Raw genomic sequence first — 20393 nt, 5'->3', positions numbered from 1 at the left:
AATGTTGACTGAGTGGCCATACTTTTTTTTTTGTAAATAAAAGCCATGCCTTTTGAAAAAACTGGCCTACATTTATTTTTTCCTCTTCATTTAAAAAAAAAAAAAAAATCGGTAAAAGGAAAAATAATCTATAGATTAATCGAAAAAATAATCTATAGATTAACCGATTAATCGAAAAAATAATCTATAGATTAATCGATAGAAAAATAATCGTTAGCTGCAGCCCTACTTAGCACCACAGACCGTCACTTTTTTAGGTGAGTTCTCTCATGGAACTTTACACTTTTATGATTTGGGAATCTTTCCGCACAAATTGTGTGCTGTCAACCCATTCTTATAGTTCAACCGTCACCCCCTACCGAGCACGTAAAAAGACTATTCTCATCTGTGTGTTCTCATGTGTGCATGAATACCTTTCTCGTCCGAGTATCTTTTGCCGCAGACTGAACAACTGAAAGGTTTCTCTCTGTTGTGTGTCCTGGCGTGTTTCACCAACAAGTATTTCAGCGAGAAACTTCTACCGCAAACTGAACAACTGAAGGGTTTCTCTCCGTTGTGTTTCAGCATGTGTCGGGTCAAACTTTGTCTGTAACAAAATAATTCGCCACAAACGGAGCAACAAAACAGGTTTTCTTCCGTGTGCATTTTCATGTGCATTTCTCTAGTTTCCTTGCAGGTGAATCCTTTGCCACACACTGAACAACCGAAGGGTTTTTCTCCAGTGTGTCTCAGCGTGTGTCTCGTCAAAGTCTGTCTGTAGCAAAAGAATTTGCCGCAAACTGAGCAACGGAACGGTTTTTGGTCCGCGTGCGTTCTCATGTGCATTGACAAAGATGCCTTCAAGGTGAACAACTTGCCGCAAACTGAGCAGAGAAATGGTTGCTCTCCCGTGTGCCTTCTCATATGGGCAACCATTGAATATTTCAGGGAGAATCCTTTCCCGCAAACTGAACAACTAAAGGGTTTTTCTCCGGTGTGTTTCAGCATGTGTCGGGACAAGTTTTGTTTGTAACGATATAATTTGCCACAGACTGAGCAACGAATGGGGGTTTCTTCTTTGTGCGCTTTCATGTGTGCTACCAAAGTTGCCTTCTCAGTGAACATGTCGCCACAAACTGAGCAACTCAATTGTTCATCACGTGTGTGCGTTTTCATGTGTTTCACCATACTTGACTTCTGAGCGAATCTTTTAGCGCATACAGTGCAACAAAAAGGTTTCTCCTCTTTGTGCATTTTCATGTGCGTTACCATGGTTGCCTTCTCTGGAAATACGTGACCGCAAACTGAGCAACCGAAGTGTTTTTCTCTTGTGTGTGTCCGCGTGTGTTTTACCATCAGGTATTTGAAAGAGAACCTTTTGCCACATGCTGAACAACTGAAGGGTTTCTCTCCGGTGTGTTTCAGCATGTGCCGGGACAAACTCTGCCTGTGCGCAAAGCCGGCACTGCAAACGGAGCAACGGAAATGTCTTCTTTCCGCATGCGTCGCCATGTGTGCATCCATGCTTGCCTTCTGAGTGAATCCTCGACCGCAAACTGAACAACTGAATGGCTTTTCTTCTGCGTGAGTTCTCATGTGTTGAGTCAAATTGCAATTTTTGCTAAAGCTTTTAGCACAAACTGAGCAACTAAAACATTTTTCACCCGTCTTCTTTTCGGGACATTTAGAGAGTTTGTTGCCAGTGTGAGTCCTCATATCTGTATCGCTGCTCAAAGGTACTTCAACCTCGTCTTCAGCCTCACTATCTGATAGCGGAGCTAAGAGGTTGCCTGGTTTTGGTTTCTTTTCATCATCTTCAGTCTCCAGGAGCAACTTTGTGATATCCGTGAGACCCTCTCCCTCCTTCGTGACCCAAAGTTCCTCCTCTTCCTTTTTAATGTGGGGGGGCTGTGGATCCTCCTGCTTCAAAGTGGAGCCTCCCCCTCGCGGCAGAGGAGGGAGTTCTTCTGGAAGACCAATAAGACGCTGGACGTCTGCAAGACCCAAAGAATGAAAAGACTGTGGTTCGTCATCGTGGTCTTCAGTCTTCACAGCGACAACAACTAGCGGCAGCTCGGGGAGATCCGCTTCCTGCCACTGAGGGGGAAGTTCTTCCACATGACCATTTAGCTGCTGGATGTCTGCGGGACACAAACACACTTTAGCTCAGACATGTAGAGACTAAGTCCCATTTACCCTGACTTTATTGGTTCTGAATACAGTAATATGATATTATTATTATACAGTAGTAATGCAGTACTTTGACAATGTGTTCAGAGAGTGTGCGTCTGCTGCCACCTAGTGTCTGTTCATAAGTTAGGTATCACTTCAACTCTTGTGTTTGTGCAACTTGGAAATTTGAAGTGGAAGCAAAGGGGCTAATGCAGCGTTTCTCAAAGTGTGGGGCGCGCCCCACTGGTGGGGAATAGAGACATGACAGGTGGGGCGCGAGGAACGGGAGGAAATTTCACTTTAAATTTTTTTTTTTAATTATTATATTCTTAGATTATTTTTTTTACTATGCTTTCATTTTCTATACACACTGTAAATCACTTTGTGATTCTGTCTGTGAAATGCGCTATATAAATAAATGGAAATTACCGGTACTTATTTTTACTGTAGGCTTTATATTTCTCGGTACGAGCGAAAGTTTGACAGACATAGCGACAGTAACTAATGGGGGCGGGGCTAAGCGGAACAAACTTTCGCGCGGATGGGTAGCAGGCTAACGTGTGGACCACAATTACACAAATATATACATTTGTGACTCGCACCTCAAAGGTCGTCGAGCCAGAGCCAGCGCCTGCAGAGAAACGAAAATGTGACGGGCACACACTGTGTCATTCACCGGGAAGCACTCGCGTCAAGGCAGCTCAGCCCTGAACTCAATGAGGTTTTAACAGATGTTGTGAGCGCGGTAAATTTGATCAAAACACGACCACTGAAAGCGCGACTGTTCTCTGCACTGTGTGAGGAAATGGGAGCTGATCATACAGCCGTGCTGTTTCACAGTGAAGCAAGGTGGCTCTCCCGGGGCAAAGTGCTGTCACTTGCCCTGTCTTGCCAAATGCATAGCTCCTCCTTTTTTTTTGCAAAGATTGCAAAGTGGCACTTTTATTGTATTTATTATTGAACTTGATGCAAGTTATTTGATTTATTATTGAACTTGATGCAAGTTATAACACTTTTATTTGATTTATTATTGAACTTGATGCAAGTTATAACACTTTTATTTGATTTATTATTGAACTTGATGCAAGTTATAACACTTTTTTTGATTTATTATTGAACTTGATGCAAGTTATAACACTTTTTGATTTATTATTGAACTTGATGCAAGTTATAACACTTTTGTTTTATTTATTATTGAACTTGATGCAAGTTATAACACTTTTTTTGATTTATTATTGAACTTGATGCAAGTTATAACACTTTTGTTTTATTTATTATCGAACTTGATCCAAGTTATAACACTTTTTTTGATTTATTATTGAACTTGATGCAAGTTATTTGATTTATTATTGAATTTGATGCAGGTTATAACACTTTTATTTGATTTATTATTGAACTTGATGCAAGTTATTTGATTTATTATTGAACTTGATGCAAGTTATAACACTTTTATTTGATTTATTATTGAACTTGATGCAAGTTATAACACTTTTTTTTATTGAACTTGATGCAAGTTATAACACTTTTGTTTTATTTATTATTGAACTTGATGCAAGTTATAACACTATTTTTGATTTATTATTGAACTTGATGCAAGTTATTTGATTTATTATTGAACTTGATGCAAGTTATAACACTTTTTTTGATTTATTATTGAACGTGATGCAAGTTATAACACTTTTTGATTTATTATTGAACTTGATGCTAGTTATAACACTTTTTTGATTTATTATGGAACTTGATGCAAGTTATAACACTTTTTTTGATTTATTATTGAACTTGATGCAAGTTATAACACTTTTTTTTATTTATTATTGAACGTGATGCAAGTTATAACACTTTTTTGATTTATTATTGAACTTGATGCAAGTTATAACACTTTTATTTTATTTATTATTGAACTTGATGGAAGTTATTTTATTTATTATTGAACTTGATGCAAGTTATACCACAGCTGCACAGTTATTTTATTTATTATTGAACTTAATGTTATTTTATGTTATTGAGTTCGAATGTATACAACTTGATGTTCAATAAATTTGAAAATGTTAAAGCTTGGCATTAGCGCTCTGTTGGGGCGATGGGGGCAGGTGGGGCTTGAAAACTCCCCCTTGTCCAAAGTGGGGGATGACAAAAAAAGTTTGAGAACCACTGGGCTAATGGAAAAGGTTGCTAGGCCTAAGGAGGAATTCCAAGCTGGAAGAGAAAAGGCATTCTCTCAGTTGTAATTGATAACCAGCTGTCAGACTATTTCACATGTGAAATGAAGGAAGGAGAAAATATTACTGAACAGCTAAAAACGATTGAAGGAACTGACGGATAAATGAGGGTCTGTGAACCTTCTGTTCATTTGTTTATAAAAACGAACACTAAAAAACAAAATAACACGTTTTTTCTGTTTCCAAACCCAAAATTTTAAAAATGGATAACAACTAATTTTTCCATTTTTTGCTTTTGTGCAAACTTGGAAAATGCAAACAATGGATAACAGTCCGTGTACCTTCCATTCATTCTGTTTCACATTTACACATTTTGGGCCATTTTTTCTTTTTTCATTTCTGAAACAAAAGTTCAACAACTATTTAATGAGACTTTTTTAAGATGACAACAGGACTCCTGCTGAACAAAGATGTTAGCATTATGCTAAAAACATGCTAAACGCAAAGGAAAAGTTAAAATACCGTTTCCGGTTCAATTTGTCATCACACAGACAACTACGCATTTTTGCATTTTGGATGAACATTTATTTTTTATTTTTGTGTTTATTTGGAAAAATTTAAAACTATAAAAGGACAACAGCACAAAATCCAATTTTATGGCAATATTTTAATGAAAATCAATCTTTTTCTGTTTGTTTTCAAATCTGCCATATATAATAAAAATCGGAAAACAGCCCAAATTTAATTTTTTGATTTGCGTTTCAGAATTGGAACTAGAATGAAGGGAAGGTACACGGACCGTCTGTCAACCTTCCGTTTATTTGTTTATCAATATAAAACCAACACTAAAAAACAAAATTACACGTTTTTTTTCAATATCTGTTTCCAGACCCAAAATTTAAAAAATGGATAACAAATAATTTTTCCATTTTTTGCTTTTGTGCACACTTGGAAAATGCAAACAATGGATAACGGTCCGTGTACCTTCCATTCATTCTATTTCACATTTACACATTTTGGGCCATTTTTTCTGTTTTCATTTCTGAAACAAAAGTTCAACAACTATTTCATGAGACTTTTTTAAGACGACAACAGGACTCCTGCTGAACAAAGATGTTAGCATTATGCTAAACGCAAAGGAAAAGTTAAAATACTGTTTCCGGTTCAATTTGTCATCACACAGACAACTGCGCATTTTTGCACTTCGGATGAACAGTTTTTATTTTTTGTGTGTTTATCTGGAAAAATTAAAATCCATAAAATGTTATGGCAATATTTTAATGAAAATCAACTCTTTTCTGTTTGTTTTAAAATCTGCCATATATAATAAAAATCGGAAAACAGCCCGAATTTTACTTTTTGATTTGCGTTTCAGAATTGGAACTAGAATGAAGGGAAGGTACACGGACCATCTGTCAACTTTCCGTTTATTTGTTTATCAATATAAAACCAACACTCGAAAACAAAATAACACGTTTTTCTTCAATATCTGTTTCCAGACCCAAAATTTAAAAAATGGATAACAACTAATTTTTCAATTTTTTGCTTTTGTGCACACTTGAAAAATGCAAACAATGGATAACAGTCCGTGTATCTTCCGTTCATTCTGTTTCACATTTACACATTTTGGGCCATTTTTTCTGTTTTCACTTCTGAAACAAAAGTCGAACAACTATTTAATGAGACTTTTTTTAAAAGGACAACAGGACTCCTGCTGAACAGAGATGTTAGCGTTATGCTAAAAACATGCTAAACGCAAAGGAAAAGTTAAAATACTGTTTCTGGTTCAATTTGTCATCACACAGACAACTACGCATTTTTGCATTTTGGATGAACTTTTTTTTTTTTGTGTGTGTGTGTGTTTATTTGGAAAAATTTAAATCCATGAAAGGAAAACAGCACAAAATCCAATTTTATGGCAATATTTTAATGAAAATCAACCCTCTTCTGTTTGTTTTCAAATCTGTCATATATAATAAAAATCGGAAAACGGCCCGAATTTTACTTTTTGATTTGCGTTTCAGAATTGGAACTAGAATGAAGGGAAGGTACACGGACCGCCTGTCAACTTTCCGTTTATTTGTTTATCAATATAAAACCAACACTCGAAAATAAAATAACACGTTTTTCTTCAATATCTGTTTCCAGACCCAAAATTTTAAAAAATGGATAACAACTAATTTTTCCATTTTTTGCTTTTGTGCACACTTGAAAAATGCAAACAATGGATAACAGTCCGTGTACCTTCCGTTCATTCTGTTTCACATTTACACATTTTGGGCCATTTTTTCTGTTTTCACTTCTGAAACAAAAGTCGAACAACTATTTAATGAGACTCTTTTTATAGGACAACAGGACTCCTGCTGAACAAAGATGTTAGCGTTATGCTAAAAACATGCTAAACACAAAGGAAAAGTTAAAATACTGTTTCTGGTTCAATTTGTCATCACACAGACAACTACGTATGTTTGCATTTTGGATGAACTTTTTTTTTTGTGTGTGTGTGTGTTTATTTGGAAAAATTAAAATCTATGAAAGGAAAACAGCACAAAATCCAATTTTATGGCAATATTTTAATGAAAATCAACCCTTTTCTGTTTGTTTTCAAATCTGTCATATATAATAAAAATCGGAAAACGGCCCGAATTTATTTTTTGATTTGCGTTTCAGAATTGGAACTAGAATGAAGGGAAGGTACACGGACCATCTGTCAACTTTCCGTTTATTTGTTTATCAATATAAAACCAACACTCGAAAACAAAATAACACGTTTTTCTTCAATATCTGTTTCCAGACCCAAAATTTTAAAAATGGATAACAAATAATTTTTCCATTTTTTGCTTTTGCGCACACTTGGAAAATGCAAACAATGGATAACAGTCCGTGTACCTTCCCTTCATTCTGTTTCACATTTACACATTTTGGGCCATTTTTTCTGTTTTCATTTCTGAAACAAAAGTCGAACAATTATTTAATGAGACTTTTTTAAGATGACAACAGGACTCCTGCTGAACAAAGATGTTAGCGTTATGCTAAAAACATGCTAAACGCAAAGGAAAAGTTAAAATACTGTTTCCGGTTCAATTTTTCATCACACAGACAACTACGCATTTTTGCATTTTGGATGAACTTTTTTTCTTTTTTTTGTGTGTGTTTATCTGGAAAAATTAAAATCCATGAAAGGAAAACAGCACAAAATCCAATTTTATGGCAATATTTTAATGAAAATCAACCCTCTTCTGTCTGTTTTCAAATCTGCCATATATAATAAAAATCGGAAAACGGCCCGAATTTTACTTTTTGATTTGCGTTTCAGAATTGGAACTACAATGAAGGGAAGGTACACGGACCGTCTGTCAACTTTCTGTTTATTTGTTTATCAATATAAAACCAACACTAGAAAACAAAATAACACATTTTTTTTCAATATCTGTTTCCAGACCAAACATTTAAAAAATGGATAACAAATAATTTTTCCATTTTTTGCTTTATTATTATTAGCCTTTATTTAACCAGGTAAAATCCCATTGAGATCAAAGATCTCTTTTCCAAGGGAGACCTGGCCAAGAGGGCAGCAGCAAGGTTACATTAAAAAACAGTAAACAAATACATAAAACATCACATTTACAACATTAAAACTTGCTGACATGACACATGTGCATACAGACAAGGTAGACTGCAGTCCTTTCACAGAAGCTTTAAACTCATTCAACGTAACTAGGGTTTGAAGTTTAATGTTCGATTGTAGGTTATTCCAAGCCTTCGGTGCTGAAAACCTAAATGCTTTCTTGCCCAGTTCAGTTCTTACTTTGGGGACGACAAATTGCAGAACATTCATTGAACGAAGATTGTGACTTCCTTGTTTCTTTGTTAAAAGACAAGACAGATAAGATGGAGTGATACCCAGAATGGTTTTGTAGATGAAAACATACCAATGATTGAGGCGTCCAGCACATAAAGATGTCCAGTTAACCATTGAGTATAACACACAATGGTGAGTAAGTTAACCATTGAGTATAACACACAATGGTGAGTAAGTTAACCATTGAGTATAACACACAATGGTGAGTAAGTTGGTGGTACACACTATCCAGCTTGTGGAGACAAGCAGCAGTAGCATTCATGTACAACACATCTCCATAGTCAATAACAGGTAAAAAGGTTGTTTCCACCAATTTCTGTTTCACAGTAAAAGAAAAGCAAGACTTGTTTCTATAATAAAATCCCAGTAAAAGTTTCAGTTTTTTACAACATACTGAATGTGCTCCTTAAAACTCAAGTGGTCATCAATTAAAAATCCTAAATATTTAAAAGCAGATACTAACATAATTTGTTGCCCATTTCTTGTTAAAATGTTCTCACACAGTGATGATCTTACAGTTTTTGATGTGGTAAAGAGCATACACTTTGTTTTCTCTGCATTTAAAACCATTTGAAGATAGCAAAGTTGTTCTTGTACTCTGTCAAATGCATGTTGTAGATATTTAAAAGCCTCAGCAAGAGTGGGTGCTGTGCAGTATATGACAGTATCATCAGCATAGAAATGGAAAGTTGAGTTCGGAATATTCTGTCCAAGATTATTTATGTAAATAGTGAATAATAAGGGGCCCAACACAGAACCTTGAGGGACACCCTTTTTCACTTGCAGTACGTCCGAGGAGGAACCTTCTATCTGAACAGCCTGAGTTCTACTTGTGAGGTCATTTGCAAACCATCCAACTGCTTGCTGAGAAAAACCAATAGCTGAAAGACGTTTGATTAAAATGACATGATCAACAGTATCAAATGCCTTTGAAAAGTCAATAAAGAGGGACAGACAGCACTGCTTCTTGTCAAGAGCTTCAGTTACATCATTTATATACTTCATAGCAGCAGTAACAGTACTGTGATTTCTACGAAAACCTGACTGAAATGGTGACAGAATAAAATTGGTGTCCAAAAAGTCTTTTATCTGTTCACTGATAAGGGATTCAAGCACTTTTGCCAGAACAGAGAGTTTAGAGATCGGTCTGTAATTATTTAGATTACTAGGGTCACCTCCTTTTAATAGGGGGATTACAAGGGCAGATTTCCAATCAAAATTTCATTTGAAATTAGAGTAGTAGCTTTTGCGCACACTTGAAAAATGCAAACAATTGATAAGGGTCCATGTACCTTCCGTTCATTCTGTTTCACATTTACACATTTTGGGCCATTTTTTCTGTTTTCATTTCTGAAACAAAAGTTCAACAACTATTTCATGAGACTTTTTTAAGATGACAACAGGACTCCTGCTGAACAAAGATGTTAGCGTTATGCTAAAAACATGCTAAACGCAAAGGAAAAGTTAAAATACTGTTTCCAGTTCAATTTTTCATCACACAGACAACTACGCATTTTTGCATTTTGGATGAACGTTCGCTGTCTTCTCCAAGCTAACAAACAATCATGGCGGTGAAAAACTTTCTCAAAGCTTTTTTTTTTATAGCCTTCAAAAAACGTTATTGGACTTCAGCTCACCTTCATCTGTACTTTTCGTCTTTTCCTCCGTTGTTGATTTGCTGGAAGTTGCTGATTCTCTTTTCCATGACGTCGCCATCTTAGCATAGCAGTAGTCGTCCATCTTCTATCACGTCTTCAATCTTCACTTCCGGTAACACGCCGTCGCTCCGAAGTCAACTTCCGTTTCTCGGCTTTTAGAAAATAATGTTTTCAAAACACTAATCTTTAAGACATTCATCGCTGCCTTCGCCGTGAAGTTAGGATGGTGTTTTTGTCGTACGTTGGAAACTTTTGTCGCGAGCTCCGGACAACAAGATCAGCTCAGTCCGCCATCTTGGTCGCGTCTGTGCTGTGTGAAAAGGGCATTTCGGTTCTTTGAAGAGAGTCGGTTTTTTTTGACTCCGTTCCTAAAAAACGAGTCGGCTTCAAAAAATGACCCCTCAAATCTTTTCGTTGCCAAAATTGATTATACCAAAAATACTCAATGCAGATGTTGACGGGCGTGTTTAAAAAAAAAAATGGTAATGTTTTTTTTGTTATGGATTGTGTAACCTATTTTTATGGACTTGCCTCTTTGTGACGTTAAGTTCCTGTTATAAGCTGTTATACAGTATATGCCTTGAGCTCTTATTTTGAAGGCGCTAAGAGCGGAAGTGGTGACACGTTGAGTTTTGAAACGTAACCGAGGGTTTATATACAGGTAAAAGTCAGTAAATTAGAATATTTTGAAAAACTTGATTTATTTCAGTTAATTGCATTCAAAAGGTGTAACTTGTACATTATATTTATTCATTGCACACAGACTGATGCATTCAAATGTTTATTTCATTTAATTTTGATGATTTGAAGTGGCAACAAATGAAAATCCAAAATTCCGTGTGTCACAAAATTAGAATATTACTTAAGGCTAATACAAAAAAGGGATTTTTAGAAATGTTGGCCAACTGAAAAGTATGAAAATGAAAAATATGAGCATGTACAATACTCAATACTTGGTTGGAGCTCCTTTTGCCTCAATTACTGCGTTAATGCGGCGTGGCATGGAGTCGATGAGTTTCTGGCACTGCTCAGGTGTTATGAGAGCCCAGGTTGCTCTGATAGTGGCCTTCAACTCTTCTGCGTTTTTGGGTCTGGCATTCTGCATCTTCCTTTTCACAATACCCCACAGATTTTCTATGGGGTTAAGGTCAGGGGAGTTGGCGGGCCAATTTAGAACAGAAATACCATGGTCCGTAAACCAGGCACGGGTAGATTTTGCGCTGTGTGCAGGCGCCAAGTCCTGTTGGAACTTGAAATCTCCATCTCCATAGAGCAGGTCAGCAGCAGGAAGCATGAAGTGCTCTAAAACTTGCTGGTAGACGGCTGCGTTGACCCTGGATCTCAGGAAACAGAGTGGACCGACACCAGCAGATGATATGGCACCCCAAACCATCACCCAACCATCATGCCTCGTCGGTGTGTTGTCGGAGGGTGTAACAACACGAACAGGGACGGATTCAAGTTGCACGAAATTTGTTCAAAAATACGAGGGTGTAGGGAAAGCCGACGAAAATGGTCAGTCGTTTGTTCCGCACACTTTACCGACGAAAGCTATGCTACGACAGAGATGGCAAGAATGTGTGGATATCCTGCGACACTCAAAGCAGATGCATTTCCAACCATAAAGTCAAAGAAATCTGCCGCCAGACCCCCATTGAATCTGCCGGAGTGTGTGAGCTATTCAGGGACAAAGGACCTCGGTAGCACGGCAAGCAATGGCGGCAGTTTGTTCCCGCAGTCGAGCGAGCTAAACCCCCTGGATGTCTTGGCTCACACCGTCCCTTATGCCACCGAAGATGATCAAGAGAAGAATATCGACCCTAGCTTCCCTGGCCTGCTGACATCAACTCCAAAACTGGACAGATCAGCTTTCAGGAAAAGAGCGCAGATGAGGGTATGTCTACAGAATATATTAATTGATGAAAACTTTATTCATTATTCGCGGTTTTACATAAATTATTATACATAAACTGTGTCTACCAATAATTTAGCTTAAAAACATTACAACACTTAAAAACAAACACATACCAATCGTTGGTTAGAAGGCGATCGCCGAATTCGTCCTCGCTTTCTCCCGTGTCGCTGGCTGTCGTGTCGTTTTCCTCGGTTTCGCTTGCATACGGTTCAAACCGATATGGCTCAATAGCTTCAGTTTCTTCTTCAATTTCGCTTAAGCCCCTGAAATCCGAGTCTGAATCCGAGCTAATGTCGCTACCTTGCTGTTCTATCCGCCATGTTTGTTTGTGTTGGCATCACTATGTGACGTCACAGGAAAATGGACGGGTGTATATAACGATGGTTAAAATCAGGCACTTTGAAGCTTTTTTTAGGGATATTGCGTGATGAGTAAAATTTTGAAAAAAACTTCGAAAAATAAAATAAGCCACTGGTAACTGATTTTTAATGGTTTTAACCCTTCTGAAATTGTGATAATGTTCCCCCTTTAACATACTTGCCAACCCTCCCGGATTTTCCGGGAGACTCCCGAAATTCAGCGCCTCTCCCGAAAACCTCCCGGGACAAATTTTCTCCCGAAAATCTCCCGAAATTCAGGCGGAGCTGGAGGCCACGCCCCCTCCAGCTCCATGCGGACCTGAGTGACGTGTTGACAGCCTGTTCACAACATTGCCGTAAACAGCAATGTTGTGACACTTTTAAACAGGACAATACTGCCATCTACTGTACATGCATATGTGACCCACCCATAATGTGTCACATTTTTGTGTTGATTTATTTATTTTATTTTGTGGTTTGAATTCGTTTTTGGAGCTGTCATTACACATTTATCAGTATTCACATTGGTCAGTAGGGGGCAGTAGGGCGTTTCTTCCCAATTGAATGCTATCACCTGCAGACCGGAAGTGTCTTGTCATTCTGATGAGAGCGACCAGTCTGTGAACAATTGAAACGTCCTCTGTGCTTTTTCCTCCTGTATAACAGGTTAGTTTTGGTGAATCAACTCACTGAATAATATCCATGTGATCTTTATAAGTTTAAGTACACATTCTGATGGTGGAGCCTAACTCTAAAGTGTTTGTGAGTTGTAGTTTGTATTTCTGAATGAATCCAGTGCACAGCTGCAGTAATCAATACAAAAAGGCGACGTGAGTGCGCAATGTTTATATAGGAACTTCTGATCCTAATTCAGACTCCCAAATTAGAGCTCCCGTTTTCTTATTGATTTTATAATGTATATTTGTATAATGTGTGTGTTCTGAAATAGTGACAGAGAATAGAACAAGGATGGCCAATTTAACCCTTAACTCAACAATGAGTAGATGAGTGTTATGTGTGTGTATATGTGTAAATAAATGAACACTGAAATTCAAGTATTTCTTTTATTTATATATATATATATATATGTAATAAAATATATATATATATATATATATATATATATATATATATATATATATATATATATATATATATATATAGCTAGAATTCACTGAAAGTCAAGTATTTCTTATATATGTATATATATATATATATATATATATCTTAACCACGCCCCCCGCCCCACTCCCGACCACGCCCCCCAACCCCCACCTCTCGAAATCGGAGGTCTCAAGGTTGGCAAGTATGCCTTTAAGTAACTCCAGGGCCGGCCCGTGGCATAGGCCGTATAGGCAAATGCTAAGGGCGCCGTCCATCAGGGGGCGCCACGCCAGTGCCACAAATGTTGGAGAAAAAAAAAAAGAAAAAAAGTTGGTACTATTATTTCTAAATACAAAAAATAATCCCACGTTAATTAAAATGCAAAGTAAAGCCTATTTAATAGAAATATTATTTGTTACAACATTACGGCCCCCTCCTCCCCCCGCATGGTGCGCCCCCTCCCTTCCCGTATCATGACTCTTTTTGGACGTCACCACATCAAAAAATCAACACAAGATGTCAAAACAGCCAAAACTGTCAGGTGCCCAGGGAATAAAAAAGAGAAAAGAAGAGGAGTAGAAAAGGAAAAGACAGAGGTAGCAGTTGGGTAACGTTAGCCTACATGAAATTATTTGTCTGTTACAGAATGTGATAGTAACCTGGCTTTTTAGCATTAAGCTAATGTTACATGATTCGGCAATTGCTAATCAATAAATAGCTAGTTCTGTTTTAACGTCGGGTTAATATTGTGGAGGGGGCTAAATTGTTATGGAAAATAATAATGTAACGTTAGGTAATTACAGTACTCCCACCTTACATTCCTCAGGGACATTTGTATTAGATCTTTTAAGCAGGTGTTTTTTGTTTACATTGTTATTGCCTTCTGGTTAGCTAATGTTTGCCCTGCAGGTAATAGTCACTTTTCCACCCCTTTATATATTAGGTATAGTTGTAAGTAAAAAAAAAAAGGTCAAAGACAAAGCTATTCGGGTTCTTGTGAGTATATACACTTCACTGCCGATGTGGGGGGGCGCCACCTAAAATCTTGCCTAGGGTGCCAGATTGGTTAGGGCCGGGCCTGAGTAACTCCACATGTGTTCATTCATAGTTGTGACGTGACAATCTACAATGTAAATAGTCATGGAAATAAAGAAGATAAGTTGTGTCCTGTACTGTATGTTAATATAAAGTCTGGGCATTGTTGGTTGGTTGGGAGAAGTTTATTTGGAACATGTATACAGTTTCAATATGATACATCACATATTTTCCATTTCCCCTTACAACATGGAAGGGAGTAGGAAGAAGCAACGCTTATTTAATCGTACCCCTTTTCCACTTCATAGCAATTACTAACACATTTATTTACTTCTTGTTCTCGACTTGTAAGATTATTTACAACAAGGATTTCTAAATAAGACAGTTGTGATTCACTACATGAGATAATAATAATGTGGTATTTTCAATAAGTTCAATACATTTTGTCACAATTCTTCTTCTTAAAGGCCTACTGAAAGCCACTACTAGCGACCACGCAGTCTGATAGTTTATATATCAATGATGAAATCTTAACATTGCAACACATGCCAATACGACCGGGTTAGCTTACTAAAGTGCAATTTTAAATTTCGCGCGAAATATCCTGCTGAAAACGTCTCGGTATGATGACGTCACGGATTGTGGAGCACATTTTGGGACAGCATGGTGGCCAGCTATTAAGTCGTCTGTTTTCATCGCAAAATTCCACAGTATTCCGGACATCTGTGTTGGTGAATCTTTTGCAATTTGTTCAATGAACAATGGAGACAGCAAAGAAGAAAGCTGTAGGTGGGAAGCGGTGTATTGCGGGCGGCTGCAGCAACACAAACACAGCCGGTGTTTCATTGTTTACATTCCCGGAAGATGACAGTCAAGCTTTACCATTGGCCTGTGGAGAACTGGGACAACAATGACACTTACCAGGAGGACTTTGAGTTGGATGCGCAGACGCTGTACCGTGAGTACGCATGCAGCTGCGGCTTCCAAACATTTGATCGCTTGCCCGTACGTGCGTGCCGCTATGTGCATGTCACGTACGTAACTTTGGGGACTTTGGGGAAATATATGTGCTGTATGAACTTTGGGGAGGTGAACGGTACTTTGGGCTGTGGGATTGAGTGTGTTGTGCAGGTGTTTGAGTTGTATTGGCGGGTTATATGGACGGGAGGGTGGAGGTGTTTGTTATGCGGGATTAATTTGTGGCATATTAAATATAAGCCTGGTTGTGTTGTGGCTAATAGAGTATATATATGTCTTGTGAATATCAGGTCCCACCCGCCTCTCACAGCATCTTCCCTAAATGAATCGCCCCCACTGCCCTCTAGTCCTTCACTCTCACTTTCCTCATCCACAAATCTTTCATCCTCGCTCAAATTAATGGGGAAATCGTCGCTTTCTCGGTCCGAATCGCTCTCGCTGCTGGTGGCCATGATTGTAAACAATGTGCGGATGTGAGGAGCTCCACAACCTGTGACGTCACGCTACTCGTCTGCTACTTCCGGTACAGGCAAGGCTTTTTTATCAGCGACCAAAAGTTGTGAACTTTATCGTCGATGTTCTCTACTAAATCCTTTCAGCAAAAATATGGCAATATCGCGAAATGATCAAGTATGACACATAGAATGGACCTGCTATCCCCGTTTAAATAAGAAAATCGCATTTCAGTAGGCCTTTAAACACTTGCAGTTCGAACCGCCTGGGTCCTATAAGTACAATGTTTATCAATCCATTCCATAATTGAATTCCACATACTGATATGCTAAAGGTCTTAAGTGTTGTACATGCATGCACATATTTCCAGTTACATTTTTCTCTAATATTAAATGTCTCCACTTTTGTTGGGAAGAGTTGTTGTACATTCTTGGGTCGCTGGTTATAATTTGCTTTGTGCATCATTTTAGATGTTTGCAAATGCATCAAATCACCAGATTTCAATATAATATTAAAGTTTAAAAATATGCAGTACATTTGTCAAAATGGAAAAAAACAGGGGGGAAAAAGTACTTTGACACATTTGTTCCAGACTTTCGCAAGCCAGGCCAAGCCTTGACTTTGACACCTGGGATCTACGGTTCAAGCACACCTGTGAAGTGAAAACCATTTCAGGTGACTACCTCTTGACGCTCATGGAGAGAATGCCAAGAGTGTGCAAAGCCGTAATTAGAGCAAAGGGTGGCTATTTTGAAGAAACTAGAATATAAAACATGTGTTCAGTTATTTCACCTTTTTTTGTTAAGTACATAACTCCACATGTGTTCATTCATAGTTTTGATGTGACAATCTACAATGTAAATAGTCATGGAAATAAAGAAAACACATTGAATGAGGAGAAGGTGTGTCCAAACTTTTGGCCTGTACTGTATATTAAAGATGTCCCGATCCGATATTTGGATCGGATCGGCTGCCGATATTTGCCAAAAATTGCGTATCGGCAAGGCATGGGAAAATGCCGATCCAGATCCAGTTTTAAAAAAAACTCCGGTCCGTGTTTTCCAACGCACCGATTTAAACAATACATTCCACTTTTCTGCTGCTCCGTAATTTCCGTTCCGCATTTTCCAGCACACCTTCAACACATCCACAATTCTCACACAGTTGCTTTTAGCTGCTGGCATTACACGACAGGCTCTTCTCACTCTTTCCTGTGTCTCCCTCTCACAGACAGCAAGTGCACCTTCTTACACACGTCACATACTGTCACGTCATACGTCACATACTGTCACGTCATACGTCACATACTGTCACGTCATACGTCACATACTGTCACGTCATACGTCACATACTGTCACGTCATACGTCACATACTGTCACGTCATACGTCACATACTGTCACGTCATACGTCACATACGTATACGTCCTCCCCGAGCAGAGAGGTAGCAGCATGGCTAACGTTAGCTGTGATGCTAGCACAGCCGTGCGAGCAACGCTCCCTCTAAGGTGCGCGCCTGTGCAATTGCGCACTGTTTAAGCGTCCTCTGCACATAGCAAATCTTTGCCACGCACAAAATCAAATAAAAAAATAAGCGCATAACAATTTTCGACACACGGACACGACAGAGAAAACAGTTTTCGTCATTATTGTTCAAATATTGTGACGTCTGTCGAGACGCTTATCTCCATTCGGTGCCACACGTCCACACCAAATGCCGAGGCAAAAATTTCCACATCAACACCGTATGAAAAAATTTGTGATTTTTTTTAGTTGTGATTTCCTTCTCTGCATGAAAGTTTAAAAGTAGCAAATATTAATGCAGTATGAAGAAGAATGTTTTAATGTAGACATGCAAGCCTTGAAAGAACATTTTGAAAATCAAGACTACATTTCCTGCAAATGGGTGCATTTCTACCCTATATTTTAACTTTAGATTTATTCTCATATCAAACTCTTTTGGCTGTCTTTTTGACACTTACATCCGGCGCCCCCCTCCACACCCTGGATTATAAATAATGTAAATAATTCAATGTGATTATCTTGTGTGATGACTGTATTATGATGATAGTATATATCTGATAGTATATATCTGTATCATTAATCAATTTAAGTGGACCCCGACTTAAACAAGTTGAAAAACTTATTGGGGTGTTACCATTTAGTGGTCAATTGTACGGAATATGTACTTCACTGTGCAACCTACTAATAAAAGTCTCAATCAATCAATCAAAACACATAGAATCATCATACTGCTGTGATTATATGCATCAAGTGTTCATTCAAGGCTAAGGCAAAATATCGAGATATATATCGTGTATCGCAATATGGCCTTAAAATATGGCAATATTAAAAAAAGGCCATATCGCCCAGCCCTAGTTCAATGATGCCATTTCTGTTTGTCATGTATAATTTTGTCTATTTTGTGTTTATCCTTGAATAAACAGGTCAGTTTCTTGTTACCAACCATTGTGTATTATTCAAACTCCCCTAATTCAGCTGGCTAGTTGTTATCAAGAGTACTAAAACCCTTTTCAACATGATTCTGACAACTAAGTAGGCTAAATAACTTTAAACTTGAATACATGCTCGGATAGGCCAGTATCGGTATCGGTCAGTATCGGTATCGGATCGGAAATGCAAAAACAATATCGGTATCGGATCGGAAGTGCAAAAACCTGGATCGGGACATCCCTACTGTATATTTTATTGTTTTTATTAATTTGTTTTATCTAACTTGGGGATTGAAATTTTTAATTCCACTTATAATGTTAAAAACACAGCAAATACAAGTTTATTGCATTTGAAGGGATATACATGCGTCCTTATTATGGATTGTCAGTACATCAATGGTTAGTTTGGTCTCATAAAAAAAATATAGTTTATGGGCAATAATTCGTAGGTCAATATATCGTCAAGCCCAATGTGTTATCGGCCCAGGCCTAACTATTGTTTGTTTCACGCTGATCAGTGAGCACAGACTTCAATAGTTCTGAAGTGTCATGTCTGTGTGATCATGTTTTGTTTTAGTCATGTTCGGTTTTGTTTTTGGACTTTTTGTGCACTTTTGTTTGTTTTGTCACCATAGCAACCATTAGTTTTCACCTGTCACGTCACGCACCTTTTTTCACTAATCATGTCTGTAGTATTTAAGTTCATTGTTTTCAGTTTGTCTTTCTGGTGACATCCCGCATTCATACCCCTGTCACACTCTGTCTACCTCTGCGCACTTCATGCCATGTCCAAGTCAGTTTTTTCTATTAATGCCACAGTTAGTGTTTTTGTTTAATTGTTCACAGTTTTTTGCCCACGTGCAAGTCTTTTTGTTTCGTTAGTCAAGTTTGTACTTCCGCCTTCAGCGCGCTTTTTGTTCCTTTGAGTGTTATAAATAAATATGTATTTACCTTCACGCCATGACCAGTCCAGCTTTACTTGCATCTCGGGAAAACAAACGCACCATAGTCCACGTCTTGACAGATGTCGCCAGCACGACGAACTGAAAACAATGAACCTAAATACTACAAACATGATTAGTGAAAACAGGTGCGTGACTCAAAACGTGAAACAGGTGCGTGACGTGACAGGTGAAAACTAATGGTTGCTATGGTGACAAAACAAACAAAAGTGCACAAAAAGTCTAAAAACAAAACCGAACATGACTAAAACAAAACATGATCACACAGACATGACATGAAGGAGTCAGACGGTGTTGAGTCAAGACAGCTTGTTGGTGCTTTAAGGCTAAACATTTTCCTGAAAAGTATGAAAATGAAAAATATGAGCATGTACAATACTCAATACTTGGTTGGAGCTCCTTTTGCCTCAATTACTGCGTTAATGCGGCGTGGCATGGAGTCGATGAGTTTCTGGCACTGCTCAGGTGTTATGAGAGCCCAGGTTGCTCTGATAGTGGCCTTCAACTCTTCTGCGTTTTTGGGTCTGGCATTCTGCATCTTCCTTTTCACAATACCCCACAGATTTTCTATGGGGCTAAGGTCAGGGGAGTTGGCGGGCCAATTTAGAACAGAAATACCATGGTCCGTAAACCAAGCACGGGTAGATTTTGCGCTGTGTGCAGGCGCCAAGTCCTGTTGGAACTTGAAATCTCCATCTCCATAGAGCAGGTCAGCAGCAGGAAGCATGAAGTGCTCTAAAACTTGCTGGTAGACGGCTGCGTTGACCCTGGATCTCAGGAAACAGAGTGGACCGACACCAGCAGATGACATGGCACCCCAAACCATCACCCAACCATGCAAATTTTGCATTTCCTTTGGAAATCGAGGTCCCAGAGTCTGGAGGAAGACAGGAGAGGCACAGGATCCACGTTGCCTGAAGTCTAGTGTAAAGTTTCCACCATCAGTGATGGTTTGGGGTGCCATGTCATCTGCTGGTGTCGGTCCACTCTGTTTCCTGAGATCCAGGGTCAACGCAGCCGTCTACCAGCAAGTTTTAGAGCACTTCATGCTTCCTGCTGCTGGCCTGCTCTATGGAGATGGAGATTTCAAGTTCCAACAGGACTTGGCGCCTGCACACAGCGCAAAATCTACCCGTGCCTGGTTTACGGACCATGGTATTTCTGTTTTAAATTGGCCCGCCAACTCCCCTGACCTTAGCCCCATAGAAAATCTGTGGGGTATTGTGAAAAGGAAGATGCAGAATGCCAGACCCAAAAACGCAGAAGAGTTGAAGGCCATTATCAGAGCAACCTGGGCTCTCATAA

The 20393-nt window shown here is 38.5% G+C and overlaps 1 protein-coding gene across 1 annotated transcript; it reads right to left on the bottom strand.

Annotated features, from left to right (window-relative positions):
- Positions 1-10214, bottom strand: LOC133619173 (uncharacterized). Its single transcript, XM_061980093.2, has 2 exons — positions 9810-10214; positions 1-2120 (listed from the first exon to the last, which is right to left on the bottom strand). The coding sequence occupies exons 1-2, from the start codon at positions 9910-9912 to the stop codon at positions 382-384; spliced, it is 1842 nt and encodes a 613-aa protein (XP_061836077.1). The 5' UTR covers positions 9913-10214; the 3' UTR covers positions 1-381.
- Positions 10215-20393: the final 10179 nt, after the last annotated feature.

The sequence above is a fragment of the Nerophis lumbriciformis genome, linkage group LG20, assembly GCF_033978685.3.
Source record: "Nerophis lumbriciformis linkage group LG20, RoL_Nlum_v2.1, whole genome shotgun sequence".
NCBI classification, from domain to species: domain Eukaryota; kingdom Metazoa; phylum Chordata; class Actinopteri; order Syngnathiformes; family Syngnathidae; genus Nerophis; species Nerophis lumbriciformis.
This window is presented reverse-complemented; position numbering and strand designations above follow the sequence as displayed.

What these genes read in the sequence shown, in the direction of transcription:
- LOC133619173 (XM_061980093.2), bottom strand. Translation starts at nt 9,912, where the DNA reads ATGGACGACTACTGCTATGCTAAGATGGCGACGTCATGGAAAAGAGAA. An exon ending in GACGAAAAGTACAGATGAAG is followed by an intron (nt 2,121 to 9,809) that starts GTGAGCTGAAGT and finishes TGTGTCCCGCAG; the next exon opens with ACATCCAGCAGCTAAATGGT.